This window comes from Hypanus sabinus, chromosome 9, assembly GCF_030144855.1.
Source record: "Hypanus sabinus isolate sHypSab1 chromosome 9, sHypSab1.hap1, whole genome shotgun sequence".
NCBI classification, from domain to species: Eukaryota; Metazoa; Chordata; class Chondrichthyes; order Myliobatiformes; family Dasyatidae; genus Hypanus; species Hypanus sabinus.
In genome coordinates this window covers 46987888-47015676 of record NC_082714.1, presented here as the reverse complement: position 1 = coordinate 47015676, position 27789 = coordinate 46987888, and the positions used below count along the sequence as shown (strand labels likewise).

The following is a 27789-nucleotide window of genomic DNA, read 5'->3' as shown; positions in this document are numbered from 1 at the left end:
CGCCTGTCTAGCGGTTGCAGTGCATTTAGAGTGGAGACGGCGGCTGGGGTCCAGTGCTTGTCAGTGCCGTGTTGGACGCCAGAGTGGTACGTAAGCTTAAGCAGAAAGAACGTGAAATAGTTTAAGGGGGGAGTTGGCTTTTTCACTGAATGTAAGAAAATCTGGTTTTCAATGGCCGATCATTGCTGCTGGAAAACACTCGCCGTCTTTTTCAGTCTTATTTGTGTTCGGGGCAGGGCCTTATAGGGGTTGTAGTTTATTTGGCGCGCAATCCCCGTAACTCTCTACCTGTGATTGTAACTCTTGAACTACATCTCCCAGCGACCCCGTGACTCGCGCCTGCGCAACGATCAAGTGTCAAGGCCTTAAATTCTAAGACTGTAACTGGTTCTGTTCTCTAATGACTAGAACGTAGTTCCTAGGCTTAACTGTGCAATAAGGCAGTCTTGTAAAATTTGTATTTTGCTTAACAGAAACAAAATTTATCTGCAATACTTGGTTAGAATAGTTTCACTAAAATTCTCGATAATGCAACATCATTCAATGATAACAAAATGGATTTGTTACGTTAATACCAAAAGAGACTTATCGGAATAATTTTGCTTACTGCAAGTTTATTATTGCATGTACAAATGAAATGTAGAAGCCAGTCTCTGAGATTCTGGAATTTGAATATTAAGATTTCAGTCGGTATACATTATGCCATATTAATGCATGATTGTTTAGCCTGGAGCGTTCATTTGGTGTTTATCAGCTGTAACACATTTATATGGTATTTGAAAAGTGTATTTTTCATATTGGTGTTGTAGGTAGATAGTTTGAATGTTTCCTCATTTAATGCAATACTCTCTCATATGTTCTCCTGTCTTCAGATATAATGTTTGAATGTGGAGTTACAGACAGACGGACATATTTTATTGATCCCGAGGGAAATTGGGTTTCGTTACAGCCGCACCAACCAAGAATAGTGTAGAAATATAGCAATATAAAACCATAAATAACTAAGAAATTAATTATGCCAAGTGGAAATAAGTCCAGGACCAGCCTATTGGCTCAGGATGTCTGACACACCAAGGGAGGAGTTGTAAAGTTTGATGGCCACAGGCAGGAATGACTTCCTATGACGCTCAGTGTTACATCTCAGTGGAATAAGTTTCTGGCTGAATGTACTCTTGTGCCTAACCAGTACATAATGGAGTGGATGGGAGTCATTGTCCCATGCAACTTGGACAGCAATTGTCAGGTGAAATAGATCCTCTGTGATGTTGTGGTAAAAAGTTGTTGTTTATTTTGAATACTTTTGAAACTTTGATTAAAATCAATGTTATTATATTGCCTTTTGTTTCAATTTGTCGTGTTGGTTTTTCAAATATTTACTTTTTTCATTTTATAAACTGTTGCATTTATTATTAACTGGAGATGTATTGTCTTAATGCACATTATATTTTCATTTCTCATTTTCCCCTGAGAACATTTAATTCTTTCCAGATGTGAAATGGTTTGCAATATTAGATTCTGCTGTACTTGAATATAATTGTATAATTAATTTTTGACATTTTATTATTAAAAATAGTAATTTAACTTGATGTAAAATTGTAATACATTATCTCCTTGCTATTCAAGAAATAGTTTTTAGCACATGTCTAAGTTTTGCTTTTATATTCTTAGACTTCAAGTCAAGTCAAGTCACTTCTATTGTCATTTCGACCATAACTGCTGGTACAGTGCATAGTAAAAATGAGAAAATTTTTCAGCACCATGGTGTTACATGACACAGTACAAAAAACTAGACTGAACTATGTAATAAAAAAAACAGAGAAAGCTACACAGGACTGCATAAAGTGCACAACAGAAGTGCAGGCATTTACAATAAATAATAAACAGGACAGTAGGGCAAGGTGTCAGTCCAGGCTTCGGGTATTGAGGAGTCTGATAGCTTGGGGGAAGAAACTGTTAGATAGTCTGGTCGTGAGAGCCTGAATGCTTCAGAGCCTTTTCCCAGACGGCAGGAGGGAGAAGAGATTGTATGAGGGGTGCATGGGGTCCTTCATAATGCTGTTTCCTTGCGGATGCAGCATGTAATGTAAATGTCTGTGATGGCTGGAAGAAAGACCCCAATGATCTTCTCAGCTGACCTCACTATCCTCTGCAGGGTCTTGCGATCCGAGATGGTGCAATTTCCGAACTTGGTGGATCTGCACACTCCAAACCCAGTGTCTTGTCCCTTTCTGCACTATTCTTCACCTTGTTCAGTGAAAACTGCAACCAGTGTCCAAATTGCACTACTTCACGAACACCTATCAAAATTCTGCCTATATTGAAGCTGTGTAAGACCCGGCATTAAAGTTTAGAAGACATAACCTGATTTACAAATGTCTCCCAGATGCAGTTAGGATCAAAATCAGAATCAGATTTAATGTCACTGACAAGTTGTGAAATTTCACAAACACAAGAGGATCTATAGATGCTGGAAATCCAAGCGACACACACAAAATGCTGGAGGAACTCAGCAGGCCAGGCAGCATCTATGGGAAAAGAGGAAAGAGTTGACGAATTGAGCTGAGACCCTTCATCAGGACTGGGGTGAGGGGGAAAAGATGAGAAATCATTGTTTTATGGCAGCAGTGCATTACATAAAAATACAATAAGTTACATTTAGGTTATATGTGTAAGTTAAGTTAAAGAGAGCAAACGTAGTGAGGTAGTGTTGATGGTTTGGTTCACTGTCCATTCACAAATCTGAGTGTTTCTTCAGACTCCTTTCTAATGGTAGTAGTACAAAGAGAGCATATCCTGGGTGATTGGGGGTCCTTAATGATGAATGCCACTTCTTTGAGGCATTGCCTTTTGAAGATGTCCTCGGTACTGGAGCCCATGATGAAACTGTCCAAGTTTGCAATCCTCTGCAGCTTTTTCCAAGCATATGCAGTGGCCCGTCCATTACTGATGGCGATGCAGCCAGTTGGAATGCTGTTCACAGGACATCTGTAGAAATTTGCTGGAGTCATTGGTGACTGCTATGAAACTGCTAATGAAATTTAGCCACTGACATGCATTCTCCATAATTACATCAATATGTTGGGCCTAGGAAAGATCTTCAAAGATGTTGACACCCAAGAATTTAAAGCTGCTCACCCTTTCCAGTGCTGATCCCTCGATGAGGAAAGGTGTGTATTCCCTCAAATTCCTCTTCCTGTAGTTCACAATCAATTCCTTGATCTTACTGACATTGAGTGCAAGGTTGTGACACAGTCAGCCAGCCAGTTTATCTCACTCCTGTACGCCTCCTCATCACCATCTGAAGTTCTGCCAACTACAGTTGTCATCAGCAAATTTACAAAAGGTGTTTGAGCTGTGCGCAGACACATAGTCGTGAGTATAGAGAGACAGAACAGCAGGCTAGGCACTCATCCTTGAGGTGTGCCTGTTTTTAATGTCAGTGAGGAGGAGATGTTACTTTGGATCTGCAACACTAATTCTGGAGTCCTGATGAAGTCAAAGATCTAGTGCAGAAGGAGGTCTGGGTTTTGGAGCTTGTTGATTTAGTACTGAGGACTTGAAGGTGTTGAACGAAAAACTGTAATCAATAAACAGCAGTCTGTGATAGGTATTATTGTCCAGGTGGTCCACAGCTGACTGGAGAGCCAATGAGATTTCATTCACTGTAGACCTATTGTTGCAGTAGCCAAACTGCAATGGATCCAGGTTCTTGCTTGGGCAGGAGTTAACTCTAGCTATGATCAACCTCTGAAAGCACATCACAGGAGATATGAGTGGAAGTGGGTGCTAGTTGTTGGGGAAGCTCACCCTGCTCTTCTTGGGCACCGGTATAATTAATGCCCTTTTGAAGGACATTGGTGGGCAGCTCTTGCTGCAGCAATGAGTGATTGAAGATGTCCTTGAACAGTCCTTCCAGCTGATAGGCACAGATTTTCAGTACCCTACCACATACACTATCAGGGCCTGATGCCTTGTGAGGGTTCACTCTCTTGAAAGATGCTCTGATGTTGGCATAGGTCTTTATGAATTTGGTGACAACTGTGATATATTCATTCAGATTCAAAGATGAGTTCCTGAGTATTGCGCAGGCTGCCAATTCGAAGCAGTCGTGTGCACACTCCTCCACCTCCCTTAACCATACCTTCATGATCTGTGTGACTGCTGCTGTGGTCCTATATGCTAGGAGTGCAAGTACAGTCAGGTGATAAGACTAGCCAAAGTGTGGACGTGGGCTGGCATGGGTATAACAGTGGTCAAGTGTGTTGGTTTACGTTGGTCTTATTGGTCAAGCTTGCATGGTTGAGATCTCCTCCAATGATTAGGAAGGCCTCAAGGTGCACTGTTTCATGATTGGTAAACTGGGTGCTCAGCTCTTCCAGTGTTTGTCTGACGTTGGCCAGGCGTGAAATGTACACCGCTACCAGGATAACAGTGGAAAACTTACTTAGCAGATAAAATGGACAACACTTGAGAGCTGACGTTTCAGAATCTTTCAAGATGACTTAAAAAACCTACTGCTTTGTCTTTGCATCTCTTTTATGGCATGTAGTCTAATTCAGGGAATTCTGTTGGGAAAATGGTGACACTGTCCAGGGCAAAGTTTTCCTTTAATTGCAGAGCTCATCAACTTTGTATGCTCTATGAACTCTGGCATCTTGCTAAAGCTTCTTTAGCGGCGTCCCTCAAAGTATGAACTTACACCTAAGAAAAACAATGCTGCCATTGCTTATGTCATGAAAATTTTATTGAATTCTTCGTGGCCACTATATTACCCCAGTAGTGTAATTATTAATGTAGAAATATAAATGTCTGTAGCTATGTCCCCTTGTGTAGTTGAAGAAAGCTTCCCATCACCACCAGAACAAATGTTTCAGGATGCTGGTATTCATTTATAAATAATAATAATAATAATAAAAAAGTAGATCCAGGTAGATTATCTGAACCAGGTTATTCTCATTATATTAATAACATTGGAACAGGAAGGGGAAAACAATAAATTTCAGGGTATCCCCAGTATTTAAGTAGCACTATGGAATGTGTTAAAAGATTAATATCCCAAACAATGGAAAAAATACAGCATTGTCTGATACTGCATTGATGGTAGCACAAAATTTGTGGTCAAATTCTGGGATTTGGCAAATGATCCAATGCTTGCTTTAAGCCTGAGCAGAAATTTATCACATTACCAGATTTTTTTTTTAATATCATTGAGAGCTCTTTGATACCTTCATTGTGTGCAGTGATGGTTGTTGGTGATTAGGTTTATTTACACTTCATGTTTGGAATATAACACACGCCACATGAATTCAAGCATTTATCTGAATTTTTAAGATATTGCTGTAGAAGCTCCTTGTAGCAGTGTTGAAAGCACCAACATCTTCAGTTACACTTCAGTGACTTTTCCTCTATCATAATGTCAAAAATAAGAATGATTGCTGCTGGTTACAGAGTGCTGTTTCCTTAACTTTCCACCTGCTGATTGTTGGCAAAAAAAAAGTGCATTTGGATCTAAAATGACATTTGAAAGAAAAGCATCAAATAACTCATAACTGGAAGACTGAAGTATAACAAAGAAAAAATCTGGAAAATGCTCTGCAAGTTGGCAGTATCTGGAAAGAGAAACAGATGATGTTTCATGTTGAAGACTATTGCATCGGAGCTGAAAAAGGCAAAGTTGGTCTTAAGCGATTTTTTTTTCTTTTTCCCCCCCTTCCCCACCCCCCCCCCACAGTATGTGGAGATTTTCCCGTGTTTGTGAAAATCAGTTCAAGTAGCGGAGAAGTGAAGGGGTGGGGAATAATGATGGTATGGAGGGACAATGCATGGAGTCAATGAGGTATCTGTAATAGGATGAAATAATGTTACTATTAGTCGGGTCTCTCACTGGGTCAAAATTCTGGATCACCTTCCAAAAGGCAATGTGGCATTTCATAACAAGAAATGCAAAAACTTAAGGTAACTCATCACTTGTAACGGGGCAGTTAGGTAGGGACACTAAATGTGGTGTTCTCAGCAAATCCCATGACTCATAAATGAATTTAAAACTTTTGGTTGAGTAGTGGAATTTTGCCAAGACATCTTGTGTGGTATGAAGCTCCTTCACCTGTTTCTGGTAGTTTGAGTCAAGCCAAAATAAGATTGAAGGTAAAGCTGTATACTATCTCCGTATACTACTCTCTGATAGTTAACCAGAGAGCTAACTATCTCTGGTTAGCTGCTGAAAATTTGCTGAGTAAAGCAAATATGTAAAAGAAATTGGTTATAAAATGGGTTCCATATGAAGATTAATTTTGCAGTGTTTTATTGAGGGAGTAATTGAATTTCAGGATGTCCATAAATATGTTAGTTCCCTTTGAGGAGGAAAATCATTTTTATTGTATTCAGTAGCATAACTTAAAGATTCATGCAAAGCTAATTTATTAAAAATGTCGTTACGCACTCAGGAACATTTTGGTTTGCAGCATAAGTGACTAGTAGGCAGTTGACAGTTTACTTATCTGTAATTTTTCCACAGCTTCTCACAGATGAAAACTAATGACTGATTTTGATGTTTTCGTTCCATTACATTCAGACCACCATAACAGCTTGTTGATTAGTAAAGACAATTGCTTAAGGTGATACAGAAATTTTCCCATGGCAAAAGGATGTTAATGTTTCAAACTTATATCAATGAAAGGCATTGAAAGATGTTCAAAAGGTTCATTTATTACCAAGGCATATGGAACTCTGAAATTTGTCTTCTCCAGCTTGCCACAAAACAAAGAAAGAACATGAAAGTAATTCAGAGAGAAATGACAAACCCACCCCACCCCCACTGTACAAAAAAGAATTGCATCCTGATCATCACCCCTTCAAAACCTCCCTCAACCCTCACAGAACAGGAACATTGACCACCCCCCCCCAAAAAAAAACAACCCCTCCCCTACACAAAATACTAATAGAACATCGAGCCCCAAACACCCTCCCCTCACACAATAAATGGAAAATCAAACGGGTGATTTAACAAAAAGCGCAGTATATAAAAACCATTAGTCTGAGAAAGTCCATAGTCCATACATGAAATAGTCCAATCCATAAGTGCAGAGCCACATACCATCCTATGCCGACAGTCATCGAAAGAGATGGACACCACACGAGGCAAGGCCTACCGGCCTGCCACAGCGAGCCACAGAGCAATAGACCGCTCACAGATTCCTCCTCCAGCACCAATCAAAAGGCAGGCAGTCGGCACTGAAACTTTTGCTCGTTATAGGTGATGGAAATTGTCTTATGATATACTTGTTAGCATAGCGTATCACTTGGAATCTGATTATACAATGGCATGCAAAAGTTTGGGCACCCCTGGTCAAAATTTCTGTTTCTGTGAGGCGAGTAGAAGATGAATTGATCTCCAAAAGTCATAAAGTTAAAGATGAAACATTCTTTTCAACATTTTAAGCAAGATTAGTGTATTATTTTTGTTTTGTACAATTTAGAGTGGGGGAAAAAGGAAAGGAGCAGCACGCAAAAGTTTGGGGACCCCAAGAGGTTTGAGCTCTCATAACTTTTACCAAGGTCTCAGACCTTAATTAGCTTGTTAGGGCTGTGGCTTGTTTACAATCATTGTTAGGAAAGGCCAGGTAATGCAAATTTCAAAGCTTTATAAATACCTTGACTCCTCAGACCTTGTCCCAACAATCAGCAGCCATGGGTTCCTCTAAGCAGCTGCCTAGCACCCTGAAAATTAAAATAACTGATGCCCACAAAGCAGGAGAAGGCTATAAGAAGATAGCAAAGTGTTTTCAGGTAGCCGTTTCCTCAGTTCGTAATGCATTAAGAAATGCATTATGAACTGGCAGTTAACAGGAATGATGGAGGTCAAGTTGAGGTCTGGAAGACCAAGAAAACTTTCTGAGAGAACTGCTTGTAGGATTGCTATAAAGGCAAATCAAAACCCCCTTTTGACTGCAAAAGACCTTCAGGAAGATTTAGCAGACTCTGGAGTGGTGGTGCACTGTCCTACCGTGCAGCGACACCTGCTCAAATATGACCTTCGTGGAAGAGTCATCAGAGGAAAACCTTTCCTGCATCCTCACCACAAAATTTAGTGTCAGAAGTTTGCAAAGGAACATCTAAACAAGCCTGATGCATTTTGGAAAAGGTCCTGTGGACTGATGAAGTTAAAATAGAACTTTTTGGCCACAATGAGCAAAGGTATGTTTGGAGAGAAAAGGGTGCAGAATTTCATGAAAAGAACACCTCTCCAACTGTTAAGTACAGGGTGGATCGATCATGCTTTGGGCTTGTGTTGCAGCCAGTGGCACGGGGAACATTTCACTGGTAGAGGGAAGAATGAATTCAATTAAATACCAGCAAATTCTGGAAGCAAACCTCACACCGTATGTTTTTTTTAAAAAGCTGAAGATGAAAAGAGGATGGCTTCTAGGCTTCTACAACAGGATAATAATTCTAAACACACCCCAAAATCCACATTGAACTACCTCAAGAGGCGCAAGCTGAAGGTTTTGCCATGGCCCTCACAGTCCCCTGACCTAACCATCATCGAAAATCTGTGGATAGACCTCAGAAGAGCAGTGTATGCAAGATGGCCCAAGAATCTCACAGAACTAGAAGCCTTTTGCAAGGAAGAATGGGAGAAAATCCCCCAAACAAGAATTGAAAGACTCTTAGCTGGCTACAGAAAGCGTTTACAAGCTGTGATACTTGCCAAAGGGGGTGTTACTAAGTACTGACCACGCAGGGTGCCCAAACTTTTGCTTCGGGCCCTTTTCCTTTTTTGTTATTTTGAAACTGTAAAAGTTGGAAATAAAAAAAGTAATCTCGCTTAAAATATTAAAGAAATGTGTCAGCTTTAACTTTATGCCTTTTGTAAATCAGGTCATCTTTTACTCGCTCAGCTATTCACAGTAACAGAAATTTTGACCAGGAGTGCCCAAACTTTTGCATGCCACTATATGTGGTACAAATAATTGTTACAACAAGGTCAGTTGCTGTGCTGGCTTAAAGTGGAGAAATCCCATTGCTCCCATTTCATTCCCACACTTTTTTCCATTGCCCTTCAAATTGTTTCCCCACAAATACCTATCTAACTTCTCCCTTTTAGAGCTTTGATTACATAGAGTGATGGAAGTGGAGAGCAAGTTCCAAGTAGAGTCTTGAGTAAAGGAACTTCTCTTTTTAGCCCTTTGGATCTTTGGAGGTGGGAAAGTAGCATTGTGGTTATCAAAATGCTTTACAGTACAGGCGACCTGGGTTCAACCCAGCGCTTCCTGTGAGGAGTTTGTACGCTCTCCCCATGGCCTTTTGGGTTTTCTCTGGTTGCTCCAGTTTCCAAAAACATAAGCAAATTGGTCATTGCAAATTGTCCTTTGAGTAGTTGAGCATTAAATTGAGGGTTGCTAGGTGGCATGGCTCCAATGGCCCACTCTGCTAAATCTCAATAAATACATTTTATATATGTGTATCAGTCCTTGAACTGTTCCAACAGAAGTGTCCTCCTGCTTTTTCAGAAAAGGTAAATATCTATTCTAATTTTTTACACCTGCAACCCCTTTTGCACTGCATTTGGAAGGTACTCTGGTACAATTTTCTGAGCCTTTTGTTTTCTTAATATTGACCCAGGATCAATTAGTACAAAATCAGTCTTCAGAGTAATTGTTTCTTACTGCACTGTTGTACAGCCTTCAGCTAATTGCACTTGGAATGTTGCCTCTGAGCGAAAAATCAGTAGTGCTGTGCAAATTTCAAGGTGCATTTCTATGTAGCTTGCAATATCTTTCAAAACTTAATGCAATGTTTTAATTATAGTAACTGATTAGTATGGTTAATTCAACCTCGATTTACTTTGGGCTGGGTCACTTGAAACCATGCCAACAAGTTTATTTTGAAAAAGGAAATGAGACCAGCCCTTGTAAATGTGTTTACTTTAAAAGTCAGAAATAGAAACTTGGTTGTTCATGTACATGTTTTTGAAAATGTCAGGGGAAATTGGTGGACTTGCAAAAAGTACCCAAGATTGATGCTTTGTAATTAGAAGCTTTGCTGAATGTTGTCATTATCAAAATTAAATGTTACACTTTATGAATTAATGTCATGGTGTAGTGTAGAATCGGACCGGGCATGGTGGATTCACAGATTCTATACATCTGGAAAGCCGTCAAGCATGTTTTAAGGAGAAACAGGGAGTCTAGAGTGCTCACTCTCAAATGATTTTGACAGAAGAGTTTGAGTGAAACTTTGGATTGTTTTCACTGACGGATGACATTGACTTCCTGTGCATGATAGCAGTTTCATATCACGAAAAGGAAATTTGCACAATATCAAATGAGGAAATCTGAATTGTTTTGCTTACATCAACTTAACTTCTGGAATGCACTGCCTGGTTAGAATTGAGATTCAGATATTATTGTTCAAATTTGTATAATTTTCCATAAGATGTGGACGTTAACATAATGGAGTTTTAAAAAGCTGTAGAATATGTACTTGATGTCAATGGCCAAATGGTTGTTGTTTTAGGGGGTAAAAATTTGAAAACACTGCCTTTTCCATTATGTTTCTTCATGTGAACTGCTGTGTGAAGTTTGAATAATTTCAGAATTGTGATTTTTGTTTATAAATCAAACAGAGGACACAATGTCAGAAGAACCACCTCCTCCATATCCTGGGGGACCTTCTGCTCCATTGCTAGAAGAGAAATCAGGGCAACCACCATCAACAGGTAAAGACTAAGTTCTAGCAAAGGCCACTTTTCCTCTCAGTCCCAATCTCCTGCCTTCTCCCTGTATCCCTTCATTCCCTGACCAAGCAAGGGTTTTTCATATTAGATACTTCTACTTGTATATATGTCAAAAAGATTAAATAGCTTGGAATAGTTCAGACTTTATGAAAATTTGAAAACGTTTTGAAATGAAATGGATATTTTTATCAGTAGTTCTATTTCTATTAGACTATGAAAATGAATAGAATAGTTCATTTTAACTTTAGTTCTAACTTTATTGATAATTAAAATGGTTAAGTTAGAATGACAGTTAAAATGAACTTTTTGAGCCTGTATTTTGCAACTTTATATTTAAATTACCAATAATCTTTATTTTTTGCTCATCATTCACACTTTGTATTTGCTTGTTTTTACCATAACGCTCTATTGATCAGAAGAAGCAGTGGGAAAATAGTTGTTTGTTAGACAATTGCCTCAAATGAACCATATTCCAAGCAACTATCAAGGATCATACTATAATACTTTTTTTAAAAAAAAGCTTAATTATGAAAACATTTTTTTCTTGGAAAATAAAAGCATGCAAGTTAAGGTTTTGGATGAAATAAATAAATAAATGGCCTTTTAACTTTTTCTAAACATTTTGTTCTGGGTGGAAATGCAGAAATAACAACTAGTTAAATAAAGTCAGATCTTGAGTTTGAAAGCCTTCATCAGTCACAATAACGTTTTAGGTAGAAGAACTTTACTTACACCAGGGGCTCTTTCACTTAAGGGTATGTCGCGGTCTTTGAAATCAGTCCCTCAAAGGGCATAAGACATAGGAGCAGAATTAGGCCATTCAGCCCATTGATTCTGCTCTGCTATTCCATCATGGCTGATCCTGGATCCCACTCAACCCATACACCTGTCTTCTCATCATATCCTTTGATGCCTTCACTGATCAGGAAACTATCAACTTCTGCCTTAAGTATGTGCACAGACTTGGCTTTCGTTGCAGTCTGGCAGAGTATTCCACAGATTTGCTATTCTCTGGCTAAAAAAAATCCACATTACCTCTGTTCCAAAAGATTGCCCCTTAATTTTGAGGTTATGCTGTCTAGTTCTGGATACCCTCACCATTGGAAACGTCCTCTCCACATCCACCCTATCTACTCCTTTTCAGCATTCGGTAAGCTTCAATGAGATCCCACCCCTCTGCATTCTTCTAAATTCCAGGCATGGCAAACTGAAGCCACACAAATATATAGGTAAGATTGGATCTAAAATGAGCCAGGCAGTGATTTATTGATGATTTCAAAAGTAAGCAGCCTTAATTGAATACTGTAGGATAGTTGGATGTTAAATAAAGAATTTCTGTTTGATAATTATTTGCTTTCTTGTTTAAATTATTTTTTAATCCATAATACAGAATTTTCCCCTCTCCCTTCAGGGTATATGTCACCTGCTGCTACTACTGCTACCACCATTCAACCTCAAGGGTATTCTATGCCACCAGATGGTGGGCCACCTCCTTATGAGCCAATGCCTCAACCAGGATTTGTGCCCCTTCACACACCAGCAGAAGGTGCCGTGCCATTGCAACCACATGGTAACTATCATTGATGTGATTATGGAATTTGAGAGAATTGAATGTGTTGTTGGTAATTTCCAATATAATGAAATATGTGGTGAGGTAAAGTGAGATGAATGTGCTCTGCAATCATAAACACAAGGGATTCTGTAGATGCTGGAAATCCAGAGTAACACACTTCAAATGCAGAAGGGACTCAGCAGGTCGGTCAACATGGAGGGGAATAAATAGTTGACATTTTGGGCTGAGACCTTTCATCAGGACTGGAAAGAAAGAAGGATGAAGCCAGGATGGGTTGTGGGGGGAGGGGAAGGAGTAGGAGGACTAAAGTGAAAAGGTGGGAGGTGATTGGTGGGAAAGGTAAAGTGCTGAAGGAGGAACCTCGTAAGACCGTAAGATAAAGGAGCAGAATTAGGCCATTTGGCCCATCGAGCCTGCGCTGCCATTTTATCATGGCCAATCCAATTTGCCTCTCTGCCTCAATCTCCTGTCTTCTCCCTGTATCCCCTCTCAACATTACATATTTGCTTTTATAATCTAGCCCCTTTGAGACAAATGCTAACATTGCACTAGCCTTCCTCACCACAGACTCAGCCTGCAAATCAACCTTTAGGGAATCATGCACAAGGACTCTCGAGTCCCTATGCATCTAATTTTATTTTTTTTTTGTATTTTCTCTCCATTTAGAAAAAGTCAATTCTTTCATTTCTTCTGCCAATGTACATGACTAAACACTTCCTGATATTGTTTTGTACCTGCCCTTCTTTGCCCATTCCCCTAATCTGTCTAAGTCCTTCTGTAGCTTCTCTACTTCATCAAAACTACCTGCTCCTTCACCTATCTTCATATCGGCTGCAAGCTTTGCATCAATTCCATCATGCAAATCATTGACATATAAAGTGAAAAGAATTGGTCCAAACACAGACCCCTGTGAAACACCATTAGTCACCAGCAGCCAACCAGAAAAAGCTCCCTTTATTCCTATTCTTTGCCTCCTGCTAATTATCCACTGCTTTATCCATGCTAGTATCTTTCTTGTAATACCATGAGTTTGTAGCTTGTTAAGCAGCTTCCTTGTCAAAGGCCTTCTGACAGATCTCATCTGTGTGTTATTTCGTCAAAGAATTCCAACAGATTTGTCAGGCAAAATTTTCCTTAGTGGAAACCATGCTGATTATGGCCTACTTTATCATGTTCCTCCAAGTATTCTTAAGACCTCATCTTTCATAATTGACTCCATCATCTCTCCAACCACTAAGGTCAGGCTAACTGGCCTATAGTTTCCTTTCTTCTGCCTCTCTCCCTTCTTGAAGAGTGGAGTGACATTTGCAGTCCTCCTCTCTGATAGGAGATGAGACTCAACCATTGGAGAAAGGCAAGGAGGAGAGATATCAGAGAGAGGTAATGGGTCAGTGAGAAGGGAAAAGGTAAGAAGGGAGCCAGAATAGGATTGAGGGGAAAAGAGGGATGAAGAGGGGAGAAATTACTGGAAGCTGGAGAAATCGTGGCAATAGAGAAGCCCATGGTCTGACATGTTGGAATGGGAAGCAGAATTAAAATGGATGGTCACCAGGAAATCCTGCCTGTTGTGGCAGACAAAAATTCTTGATGAAGTGGTCTTCCAATCTATTTTTGTCTTGCTGGTTTAGAGGAGGCTGCATCTGGAGCACTGGGTATAGTACTTGACCCTGATAGACTTGTCGGGGAAGTGTTGCCTCACGTGGTAGGACTTTTTGGGTCCTGAATGGTGGTGAGGGAGGTGGTGGAGGGGCAGGTGCAGTGTTTGTCTGCCACAACAGGTGGTCCATGGCAACCTCTATTGTCCCCATGAGGCCACTCTCAGGTTAAAGGAGTAACACCTCATATTTTGTCTGCGTCTCCTCCAACCTGATGGTATGAACATTGATTTCTCTAGCTTCTGGTAATTTTGCTGTCTTCCCTCCACCCACTTCCCTCTTTTCAATTCCCCATTCTGGTTCCCTTCTCATCTGCCCAGCACCTTCCTCTGAGTCCCTCCTCTTTCCTTTTCTTCCACGGTCCCCTCTCCTTTCCTATCAGGTTCTTTCTTAAGCCCTTTAGCTTTTCTGTATTCCACCACCTAATTTCTCACGTTGTCCCACCTTCATGCTCATCTGGCTTCACCTATCACTTGTCAACTTTTACTCCTGCCCTCCAAACCCACTTTTTTTTATTCTGGCTTCTTCCCCCTTCCTTTCCATTTCTGATGAAGAGACTTGGCCTGAAGCATCAAATGTCTGCTCCCCTCCATAGATATTGCCTGACCTGAGTTCCCACAGCATTTTTTTTAGTGATGCTCTGCAATACTTATGTAAAAAAAAATTTGCATCAAATGTAGCCTCCTTTTGAAATGCTGTTTGCTGATGAACAGAATTTTATAAATTAACAAGTAACTCCAATCATTTTTTTAAAAATGCATATGCGCCTTTCTAATACCCTGGATGGATAACATGATATCTTTTGTACAGTTATCTGGAGTTCTTGGCATCCCTTTTGAAACGGAGCAGAAGTATCAGATCCTGGGGCTTCATTGAAGTGAATAACTTTTAATGGTGTCATTTGCACTTACTTGAAAGCAGTGGGTTTGGGTTGGAATTCTATCCAGACAATTGGGATAACAGTTGTGGAGTTCTCATTTCAAATGAGTATGATAAAATCTCAATTTGGTTTCCTAATCCAGAGCATGCCCTCTTTCCATTACTATCATCAGGGAGGAGGTACAAGAGCCTGAAGACCTATACTGGAAGATTTAGAGAAAGCTTCTTCCCCTCCCACCCGACAATCAGCTTTCTGAATGGTCCTTGAACGCTCCTTTTTTTGCATGTAATTTTTATAACTTAATTTTATGTCTTTGTACTTTTTCAAAACTGCAAATATTACTTCATCTACGTCAGTAAGTAACTCTGATTCTACAGTCAAAATATTGATTATCTCAGCAAGATTATTTCAGCAATTTTCACTTGGTTTGTGTAACACATCAAAGGAAGAGGCCAGTTCTTTGATTGAGCAAATTAATTGGTCTCAATTGTGTCCTCTTTCCCACATTTGATTTTATTTTTCCTTCATGTTATTTATCCACACCATCAGACAATGCATTCCCAACTCTAAACTACATAATTTTAATTTACAGGAAGCTGTTGCTCTCTTCTAAACACATTATTATACATATCTTGTATAAAATCTCTTAACCTCAGTTTTAAAGTCCCCTTTCCCCATCAGTCTGCTAAATTGAAACACACCATCACCAAAACCTATTGAGTAAATTCCACTTGTATTTTCTCAAGATATGATTAGTGTGGTATCTTGAGAATAATGGGGTTAAAAACAATGCAGTAAAATTACCTTTGAGAATCTTCTGCTCCAGATGTATGCACCTAACCTTATGGTGAATTGGTTATCTATCATGTTGCCAAGTTGCAGACAGCATTAATTGTTTTTTCATACTTTAAACTTTGTACAGTTATAAAAAAAGCACAAAAACCTAAAATTCTGGAACTAGGCCATATCTGGTGGCAGTTGGAGCAAGAGAGCCTGAACTTGTGTGTTATCTGTTGTTTTAAAAAAATAACAAGTGAAATCAGGAATAATCCATGTGGTCCTTCGAGCCTACTCCGTCATTCACACCAGCATAAGAATTAGAGGCAGGCTAGTTCACACCTTGGGCTTGCTTTGCCAGGTGGCAACTGATCTGATTGCAACTTCAATTCTTTGTTCTTCAACCCCGGTAATCACCAGCAGCCTAATCAAAAATCTATCTACTAATACCCTTAAAATTATTTGAAGACTTGGAAGTCCCTCGCTCTTTAAGGGTTGAGCATGTTTTTCTTCTTTTCCTTGTTTGTCTTAAAGACATGATCCCTTTTTAAAGAATTTCTGTTATGTATCAATTCTGTCAGAGGAAGCATCCAGCATGCAATCTATTGAGACCTCCTTTTCAGTCAATAACTCCTGTACCTAATGAAGTAACCACCGAGTGTATGTTCATGGTCTTTGGCTGCTGTAGCCCATCCGTTCAAGATTTGATGTATTGTGTGTTCAGAGATGCTTTTCTGCCCACCACTGTTGTACTTGCTGCCTGTTAGGCCATTGGTGCTTAGGGCAGCACACCACTATTGTAACATGTGGTTATTTGAGTTACTGTCAGCTTGAACCATTCTCCTCTAACCTCCCTCATTAACAAGGTGTTTTCACCCACAGTAACGTTGCTCACAAAATGTTTTTTTTTGCACCATTCTCTGAAAATCCCAGGAAATCAGTTTTTGAGATACTCAGACCACCCTGTTTTGCACCAGCAATCATTCCATGGTCAAAATCACTTCGATCACATTTCTGCCCCACTCTGAACAACAACTAAACCTCTTGACGACGTCTACATGCTACTATCCATTGGGATGCTGCTACATGATTGTATGTTTAAATATTTGCATTAAAGCACAAGTGTACAGACATACTTAAGTGTACAGGCCACCTAGCTGATCTTCTACCTCAGTTTAGTTTTCTTGCCCTAACCTCCATATGACTGAAATTTCTAGATATTAAAGGAGTCATCAATCTGTTTTGTACGAGGGGTGATTGATAAGTTCGTGGCCTTGGGTAGAAGGAGTCAATTTTAGAAAACCTAGCACATTTATCTTTCAACATAGTCTCCTCCTACGTTTACACACTTAGTCCAGTGGTTGTGGAGCATATGGATCTTGGACCTCCTGAAAATGTCCACAGCAGGGGTGATTGATAAGTTATGCAGCTCCTGTTACATGCACATGTAGTTCAACTCTTTGAGTGATAACGCAGAAAGTTTGAAGTTAATAACTTATCTCCTTCTACCGTAGCCCACAGACTTATCAATCACCCCTTGAATAGGGCTGTAAATCATAGAGATTCGCCAATCCCTACTTAGCAAGAAATTTCTCTTCGACTTAATTATAAATAACCTGCCTATTTATGCTGATACTGGGATGGCTCATTGAAGACTCTATCTAAAGTGAAGCACCTTTCCTACATCTAGTCTCTTGAACCAGTAGGAATTTAGTAAGTTTCAGTGAGATCATCTCATTAGTCTGAGCTATCGTACGTATGTAATACGGCAAGCCCACCATCCCGGGAGCTATTCTGGTGAATCTTCATTCCTGAACACTCATCCTCTTGTAATAGAGGCCACAGTACCATTTGCCTGCTGCACCTGGATGTTTTTATGACTTATTTGCAGCATCCTGTGAGTTTTATTTTAATAATATTCCCTGATCTGTTAACATTTTTTAAGCCTTTTCTGCTATTTGCACTGTGGGTGTTCTCACTTGGTTTCACCCACTATTTTCTTGCCTGTTTTTTGGATCTTGTTATTAAACCCTCAACACTTTACTCATTATCCCACTTGGTTTTATATAAACAGCGAACCGAACTCCAGTAAGAATGACACTTTCATTTAAAATCTCATGTTTAATCCCCTTTAAAGAACATTGTAGAAGGGAAAGAATATGCAGAACAGTGTGAGACTGATTACATTATCAACAGGGTAACAAAATGACCAGTGAAGTATTTTGAAAATGTCAACCTTGGAATTTTCACAGAATTAAATCATAGAAATACTTTATCAAAGAAGGGGCTATTTAACCCATTCTATTCATATAGGCTACCATTAATTATTTATCTCTGCCAAGGGAAGTGTACTTTTCTAGCACTGTTGTATAATTTTTAAAAGAAAACACGGTTCAGCAAATGCTTCAACTTCTGTAATTCTACCAACATTCTTTTAAATTATCACTGGCCTGTTTTATATTTCCTTATGACACAAGCAGAGTCAATTCAACTGCCTCTCAGAGCAACCAAATTTAAACCCCCACCCCCTCCATTTATTTTCTTATTCTTTCTATCATCAATTAACAACCTCCATTCTATCATCTGCTATCACTCTAAATTAGTACTGTGGCAACCTAAAAGCCAGCACATCTTTGGCAAGTGAAAGCAAGTTGGAGCAGCCGTGAGAAAGAGAGACTCTGCACGTAGCACCATCAGCCAGGATTGAGCCTGGATAGCTGGGAGCTGGGACACAGCTATACTACCTGCAACACCTCTGTTCCTCCAGCTTTGTGCTAGTGCAGTAGGTAGCACTCCAAGCTTTATAGTGTCTGTATGTACAAACAAGCTGGAGGAACTCAGCAGGTCGGGCAGCACCTATTGAATCGTTGACTGCTCGTTACAATGGATGCTGCCCGACCTGCTGAGTTCCTCCAGCTTGTTTGTACATGTTGATTTGACCACAGCATCTGCAGTGTACTTCGTATTTATAGTATCTGTGACCTCTCTGCTCCTGTCATTGCAAGTAACTCCAGAGGAGGACAACATGAAGATAATGCATCTTGTGTAACACAAACATAATTATTTAAAAAATTTTATTTACATGACAAACAAAATTTAAGTTTAAAAGATAAGACTATTGATGTGTTGATAATCTTGTTTTTTTTTCTTCTTAACAGGATACTATCCAGCTGCTGGACCGTACCCACCTTCAGGTCAATTTATACCTCCTGGCCATTATCCACCTCCTCCTGGGCACTATCCCCCTCATGGTGGACAAACAGCAACTGTTATAGTCCCCCCTGGTGCAGCAACAACAGTGACTGTGCTTCAAGGGGAGATGTTTCAAGCTGCACCAGTCCAAACTGTATGCCCTCACTGTCAGCAGGCTATCACGACCAAGATCACTTATGAGCTAGGCTTATTGAATACGTTATTCTGCCTCTTTTGCTGTTTTATGGGGTAAGTGACATTTACTTGAGGTTTTCAAGTCTCATTGTTAAGAATTCTCATTTTTTACAGCGGTCTGTATTCATTTGAAATTTCTGACCCCTGATTTCATGAACTTTAACCTCTCTGCTTATTTTCATATTTTCTTGCATGCTGGCACTATTGTTCTTTTTGAATATGAACTACTGTCATGTACCTTTTGCTAGGTCTTATAACAAAGAACAAAAAAAATACAGTGGATCTGTTCAAAATGTTTATTACTTGTAAGGAGAAACATCTCCACTCCTCATGGATAACAGGCTGTTTCTGATTTATAGCTTACAAAGTTTGTTTATGTTACAAGTTTTCTGGCCATCCTTTGGCTGTTATCTGTTCTGGAGGTCAGCTCCTCCACTGTAGTACTCGAGGGCAGTAATATATCAATCTCCCCTTAGTTACACAATGAGATATGATCAAGACGTTGTATGCCTTTTGCCACGTACACACTTAGCTCATAGCAAAGCACTCTGGGATTATATACGTTCCATTTTGTCACACTACAAAATTGAATAGATCAAGAATCTCAAAGTTCTGAATATATTTCCACACTATTCTGCAACATTTATTTCTTTTGAGTTCCTTTGGTGTTCTCTTATCTGCCTAATTTCTATTTCCATCTTGGCTTGCCTAACTCCAGTTCTGATACCCTCCTGACTACTCTGCAGTTAAGCAAATTATTTTCCCCTAGGTAATCTTCAAGTACTCACCAACATGACTAAGCTATATTATTATTCTGCAAATATAACTATCCCCTTGAAGGAATAAGAGAATCCTGCATACAATTAGGAAATTAATAGAGTGGAATTCCTGTGTCCACCTTGAGTCAGGATCAATTTTGTGATTTCCTATGTCACCCAGATTTGCAAAGTGATTTTTTTTCCCCCCATAACTAATGTAGTTCAAGTGATGGAACAAGTTCTCTTTGAAAGAAACAATGGAGTCCTGTGTTCTAAGATTAACATCAATCTTTCACTGATCTTGACTATAACTGCGGATGCATCAGCACTCTTCAGTCGTGGCAGGCCTTCCTTTCTTTTATACTCCAGAGTGGTTTCTTTCAGAATCTTACCAAAATACTATGATAGAAATGCATGCCAGAATGTGACCTCCTGTTTAAACTGGACCTCTGGTTTTACCATGTAATATTTAGGTATTTGAAAAATATGTGCAGTTCTGCAAAATAGTATGGGACTTACAGGAAAACTATTTTGCAATGTCTTAAAATTTTGGTTTTACTGTTTAGCACACCTACAGATCCTTATTTAGTTGCATTAGTTGACAGTGATGATTTCATGATAACATAGTACATATCATAAACTGACTATGTCATAATCTGCAGCAGGTTTCATGCTTTGTAATTTGAAAGATCGCCTTGGTTCGGTAAAATTACTGTTTTTGCAGGGATGAAGTAAGGAGAAATGAGTCCAAAGCACTTTTAATAAGTGTGTTCTGATTTGTACTTGTGACTTTGCCTGGAGAATAATTAAATAAAATGCTATAATTTTGTAAGAATGGATTTCTTTGGCTCAGGCTCTTAAGTCTAAATTCTAATAAATGTATGAGCATAATTGATGCCATCTTTTTATTTGATACCACTATATAATGTGTATTAGAAAATCATTGTCATTTGATATATGGTTGTAGAAAGCTTTCATATCTTTTTTTTTCTTTTGATTCAGGTGTGACCTGGGCTGCTGCTTAATCCCATGTTTGATAGATGACCTGAAGGATGTGATGCATACTTGTCCAAACTGTAAAGCTTATATATATACATACAAGCGTGTGTGTTAACGCCAATCCTGGCTCTGTTCAAACCTTAAAAACGATAAACTTAACATTAACTTTTTGTTTCTATTTACACACATGATGCAGCATTGTCTTGTGCTGTCCAACAAACTGTGAATGCCTTATCTGCAGATTATATGATTAAGATGAAGATTTAATTAATGTATTAATATAATATCAGTAGAAAAGTTTTTGTCCTAATTTAAATCAGAAAACAATATTTCATTGCACTTCAACTTATGAAATTCCCAGTAAAGGAAACCCTATGGCTAGCACCTTTTTATGATATTCAGTTTAAAATCTTGAGCAAGTTGAATATTGATGTGGATTATTGTGCTAAATAGTGTTTGAGAATTAAAAATAAGTATCTAACTTAGGATATCTTTCAACAGTCAGCCTTTTGTCCCAAAATATTGCCGACTGCTGCAATATTTTTGTGATGTTTATATTGAACATGTACAGTTTAATATAATGTGCTCTATAGAATATACACAAGTTAAAATGCACACTTTAAACCCCAGGGAGAAATGTTTTGTTGTCTGACACAGGTTGCTGCTTCATGGGAGCACATGCATGGAAGTGTTTTGTAATATGATGTGCATTCTAGTCATTTAAATACTTGTCATCAGTGTTTTTTTTTCCAAATCTTTCCTGATACAGACCTATCAAGTCTGAATTTCTAAACAGTTGGTAAATGCTGGGAAAGATACCAAGGTTAAAATGAAGGCCAATTTAAGAAAAGCATTGTTTATTTTGGAGAGATTAAATGTTTATAAAGAGCTGTACTATGGTTTTGAAAGTATTTTATTGTTGCCATTCTAGTTTAGTTTAAGACAAACTTTCTGAGCCATGACGATGTGTTATTGTGATTATAGTGCACTCGCATCATTCAAAATCATTTTAATGGAACTTGAATAGAGGATATTTTTTTAAAAAAATAACATCACCTGTAAGCTTTCAGTCTAAATGTGTAGCTTAGATTTTGTGGATCCAAAGAATGTTTTTTCTTCCAGATTTGAGGAATATTGTCTGTTAAGAATGACTGTCAGGATCTTCATGAATGTTCTTTATAGTAGTGTTTGGAAATACTGTACAGTGCAGAAATCTTTGACATGTTCAGAATATAAATGTAGTAAAATATCTACACATGCAGCTTGCAAGTATTGCCTTTGCTAAGACTTTGCTGCATATCTAAATTTGCACTTTTATTTATTGTCTCTATTATGCATCATGAACTTACAAAAAGTATTAAATGTTTTTCTGCTTTCAAAATAGGTTACTGGGATACAAATGTAATAGAAGAATGCATTAATTTTTCAGAGTGCACAAGAAGGATTATGCATGTGGCTGACTTTATCCTACCTAATATGCTGTGGCTTAATGTATCTACCATAACCACCTTTTGGGTTAAAACAAACTACTTGATGAGATGCTGCAGCTGTTGCTAGTTGGAAAACATTAAGCATTTCTAAATAAATATATTACTAATATCTCAAATTTTTATTCATTGAGTGTTTCTGATGTCATCACAATTGTTAGCAATGTCAAAATGTTGAGCAAATTTACTTAGATTTAAGTCCCTGTCAGTTCATGAGTAAATCATTGAAAGGCTATAGCAGTAGGTTATTTGCACATAGGTCACACTTTTATATCACTTTAATTTACATTATATGTTGCATACAGGATCACTTGTAAAATGAAGACCAAGATTGAAACAATTCCCTTTTTCAAAATTACAGCCAGTTCTAAGTATGGATTGTTTAACTAAAATGTTGTTCATCAATAAATCATGCATATGGAAGAGGACAGCGAGGCTTGAGAGGAAGTGCGGCGGCGGCCATTTTCAAATTATCCAATTGCTTCTCAGATCGGAGTTCTGAGAGGCAGGACTGCGCAGGCGCGTGAAGGAGGCCCGGGAAGGAGGGAAGATACATAAAGGAGATACTGAGTGAGGTAGTTCTCTTTTGGAAGAGGACAGCGAGGCTTGAGAGGAAGTGCGGCGGCGGCCATTTTCAAATTGTCCAATTGCTTCTCAGATCGGAGTTCTGAGAGGCGGGACTGCGCAGGCGCGTGAAGGAGGCCCGGGAAGGAGGGAAGATATATAAAGAACGCCGCCTTAAGAAGCGGGCAGCTTCGTTTGCGGGCAGTGGAGTGAGCCGGGCGCAGAGTGTAGGGCTTGGGCTCAGAGGACTTAGGCGGAAGAGGGCACAGTAGGCTTATCTTTTAGTTCTTGTATTTTCAGTTATTTGGGAGGTATGAGTGTGAGGGCAGCTTGTTGTTCTCGGTGTCGGATGTGGGAGATCCTGGAGTCTCCGAGCCTCCCGGACGTCCACATCTGCGCCAGGTGCGCCAAACTGAAGCTCCTGAGGGACCGAGTTAGGGAACTGGAGCTGCAGCTCGATGACCTTCGCCTGGTCAGGGAGAGTGAGGAGGTGATAGAGAGGAGTTACAGGCAGGTGGTCACTCCGGGACCACGGGAGGCAGATAGGTGGGTTACAGTCAGGAAGGGGAAGAGGCAGGTACTAGAGAGTACCCCAGTGGCTGTACCCCTTGACAATAAGATTACTCATGTTTGAGTACTGTTGGGGGGGACAGCCTACCTGGTGGGAGTGACAGTGGCCGAGCCTCCGGCACAGAGGACGGCCCTGTAGCTCAGAAGGGTAGGGTTAGAAGAAAGAGGTCCATAGTAATAGGGGACTCAATAGTCGGGCTCAGACAGGTGTTTCTGTGGAGGTGACCGGGAGTCCTGGATGGTAATTTGCCTCCCTGGTGCCAGGGTTCGGGACGTTTCTGATCGCGTCCAAGATATCTTGAAGTGGGAGGGTGAAGAGCCAGAGGTCGTGGTACATGTAGGTACCAATGACATAGGAAGGAAAGGGGAAGAGGTCCTGAAACGAGAGTATAGGGAGTTAGGAAGGCAGTTAAGAAGAAGGACCGCAAAGGTAGCAATCTCGGGATTACTGACTGTGCCACGCGACAGTGAGAGTAGGAATAGAATTAGGTGGAGGATAAATGCGTGGCTGTGGGATTGGAGCAGGGGGCAGGGATTCAAGTTTCTGGATCATTGGGACCTCTTCTGGGGCAGGAGTGACCTGTTCAAGAAGGACGGGTTGCACTTGAATCGTGGGGGGACCAATATCCTAGCGGGGAGGTTTGCTGGGGCTACAGGGCGGACTTTAAACTAGTAAGATGGGGGGGGGGGGCGGGAGACTATTTGAGGAGACTATGGGAGAGGAGGTTAGTTCACCAGTGAAGCAAGTAAATAGACAGTGTGTGAGGGAGGAAAGGCAGGTGATGGTGAAGGGATGCGCTCAGCCCGAAGATGTAGGGGAGAAGAAAGAAAAGGATAATAAATTTGAATGCATTGTTAGGGATGGAAAGAGAGGAGGAGATGGAGAGTATCTTAAATGTATCTATTTTAATGCAAGGAGCATTGTAAGAAAGGTGGATGAGCGTAAAGCGTGGATTGATACCTGGAATTATGATGATGTAGCTATTAGTGAAACATGGTTGCAGGAAGGGTGTGATTGGCAACTAAATATTCCTGGATTTAGTTGCTTCAGGTGTGATAGAGTAGGAGGGGCCAGAGGAGGAGGTGTTGCATTGGTTGTCCGAGAAAATCTTATGGCGGTGCTTTGGAAGGATAGATTAGAGAGCTCCTCTAGGGAGGCCATTTGGGTGGAATTGAAGAATGGGAAAGATGCAGTAACACTGATAGGAGTGTATTATAGGCCACCTAATGGGGCGTGTGAGTTGGAAGAGCAAATGTGTAAGGAGATAGCAGATATTTGTAGTAAACACAAGGTGGTGATTGTGGGAGATTTTAATTTTCCACACGTAGACTGGGAAGCTCATTCTGTAAAAGGGCTGGATGGTTTAGAGTTTGTGAAATGTGTGCAGGATAGTTTTTTGCAACACTACATAGAAGTACCAACTAGAGATGGGGCAGTGTTGGATCTCCTGTTAGGGAATGTGATAGGTCAGCTGACAGATGTATGTGTTGGGGAGCACTTTGGGTCCAGTGATCACAATAGCATTAGCTTCAATATAATTATGGAGAAGGACAGGACTGGACCTAGAGTTGAGATTTTTGATTGGAGAAAGGCTAACTTTGAGGGGATGCGAAGGGATTTAGAGAGAGTGGATTGGGTCAAGTTGTTTTATGGGAAGGATGTAATAGAGAAATGGAGGTCATTTAAGGGTGAAATTATGAGGGTACAGAATCTTTATGTTCCTGTTAGGGTGAAAGGAAAGGTTAAAGGTTTGAGGGCACCATGGTTTTCAAGGGATATTAGAAATTTGGTTCAGAAAAAGAGGGATGTCTACAATAGATATAGGCAGCATGGAGTAAAGGAATTGCTCGAGGAATATAAAGAATGTAAAAGGAATCTTAAGAAAGAGATTAGAAAAGCTAAAAGAAGATACGAGGTTGGTTTGGCAAATAAGGTGAAAGTAAATCCGAAAGGTTTCTACAGTTATATTAAAAGCAAGAGGATAGTGAGGGATAAAATTGGCCCCTTAGAGAATCAGAGTGGTCAGCTATGTGTGGAACCGAAGGAGATGGGAGAGATTTTGAATGATCTCTTCGGTATTCACTAAAGAGAAGGATATTGAATTGTCTAAGGTGTGAGGAAAAAAGTTATGGAACCTATGACAATTAAAGAGGTGGAGGTACTGGCGTTTTTAAGAAATTTAAAAGTGGATAAATCTCCGGATCCTGACAGGATATTCCCCAGGACCTTGAGGGAAGTTTGTGTAGAAATAGCAGGAGCTCTGACGGAGATCTTTAATATGTCATTAGAAACGGGGATTGTGCCGGAGGATTGGCGTATTGCTCATGTGGTTCCATTGTTTAAAAAGGGTTCTAGAAGGAAGCCTAGCAATTATAGACCTGTCAGTTTGACATCAGTGGTGGGTAAATTAATGGAAAGTATTCTTAGAGATAGTATTTATAATTATCTGGATAGACGGGATCTGATTAGAAGTAGCCAGCATGGATTTGTGCGTGGAAGGTCATGTTTGACAAACCTTATTGAATTTTTTGAAGAAGTTACGAGGAATGTTGACGAGGGTAAGGCAGTGGATGTAGTCTATATGGACTTCAGCAAAGCCTTTGACAAAGTTCCACATGGAAGGTTAGTTAAGAAGGTTCAGTCGTTAGGTATTAATGCTGGAGTAATAAAATGGATTCAACAGTGGCTAGATGGGAGATACCAGAGAGTAGTGGTGGATAATTGTTTATCGGGATGGAGGCCGGTGACTAGCGGGGTGCCTCAGGGATCTGTTTTGGGCCCAATGTTGTTTGTAATATACATAAATGATCTGGATGATGGGGTGGTAAATTGGATTAGTAAGTATGCCGATGATACTAAGGTAGGAGGTGTTGTGGATAATGAGGTGGATTTTCAAAGCTTGCAGGGAGATTTATGCCGGTTAGAAGAATGGGCTGAACGTTGGCAGATGGAGTTTAATGCTGAGAAGTGTGAGGTTCTACATTTCGGCAGGAATAATCCAAATAGAACATACAGAGTAAATGGTAGGGCATTGAGGAATGCAGAGGAACAGAGAGATCTAGGAATAACTGTGCATAGTTCCCTGAAAGTGGAGTCTCATGTAGATAGGGTGGTGAAGAGGGCTTTTGGAACGCTGGCCTTTATAAATCAAAGCATTGAGTACAGAAGTTGGGATGTAATGCTAAAGTTGTACAAGGCAATGGTAAGGCCAAATTTGGAATATTGTGTGCAGTTCTGGTCACCGAATTATAGGAAAGATATCAATAAATTAGAGAGAGTGCAGAGACGATTTACTTGGATGTTACCTGGGTTTCAGCAATTAAGTTACAGAGAAAGGTTGAACAAGTTAGGTCTCTATTCATTGGAGCGTAGAAGGTTGAGGGGGGATTTGATCGAGGTATTTAAAATTTTGAGAGGGATAGATAGAGTTGATGTGAACAGGCTGTTTCCATTGAGAGTAGGGGAGATTCAAACTAGAGGACATGATTTGAGAGTTGGGGGGCAGAAGTTTAAGGGAAACACGAGGGGGTATTTCTTTACTCAGAGTGATAGCTGTGTGGAATGAGCTTCTTGTAGAAGTAGTAGAGGCCAGTTCAGTTGTGTCATTTAAGGTAAAATTGGATAGGTATATGGACAGGAAAGGAGTGGAGGGTTATGGGCTGGGTGCGGGTAGGTGGGACTAGGTGAGATTAAGGGTTCGGCACGGACTAGGAGGGCCAAGATGGCCTGTTTCCGTGCTGTGATTGTTATATAGTTATATATTTATACCAATATTTAATAATTATGTTATACAGGAGTAAGCTGATTGTTCCAACTATGATGGAGATGCAGGTACAGGATTAATATCTGATGCAGTATTTTGCTGATCGGACAGTTTAAATCAGTTTCACGAGTAGGTTCCCTGTGTGATCGTTAAGTATTGGATTCTTTTGAAAGAGGGCCTATTTAAAAACATCTTACATAATTGCAAGAGGACCTTTAAGTGCTTCTGTGTCAGAAAAGTATGAAAATTCCATTTTTAAATTAGTCTTGACTGATGTAATTACTTTTTGTACAAGTCAACAATATAAAGCCACAACTCCAAAGCATGGGGTAGACAATAGAAATGAAGGATAAATTTTCTTTAAACGCTGTTGTTTGTTTTGCATACCAGTGAATAATTTATTTTATGTCCTTTTCTTTTGAAATGAGTAGTACTTATCTGTCTGGTGTGTAAATCTTCTAATATGTTTTGATATTTTTGTTAATTTAAGAGGCTATGTATATTATGAAAAGCTTTTTGTTAGATTATGCCTTGCAATGTCTATTTTTTCTGTAACATTGTGTACAAATTAAAATATGTATATTCATGTATTATGTATAATTATTTACACCTTGGAAGCTAATAAATGCCAATAGCACTA

The 27789-nt window shown here is 39.7% G+C and overlaps 1 protein-coding gene across 1 annotated transcript; it reads left to right on the top strand.

The window, feature by feature from the left end:
* On the top strand, window positions 1-27789 carry cdip1 (cell death-inducing p53 target 1). Its single transcript, XM_059979610.1, has 5 exons — window positions 1-86; window positions 10625-10717; window positions 12147-12305; window positions 18779-19061; window positions 20768-27789. The coding sequence occupies exons 2-5, from the start codon at window positions 10633-10635 to the stop codon at window positions 20877-20879; spliced, it is 639 nt and encodes a 212-aa protein (XP_059835593.1). The 5' UTR covers window positions 1-86; window positions 10625-10632; the 3' UTR covers window positions 20880-27789.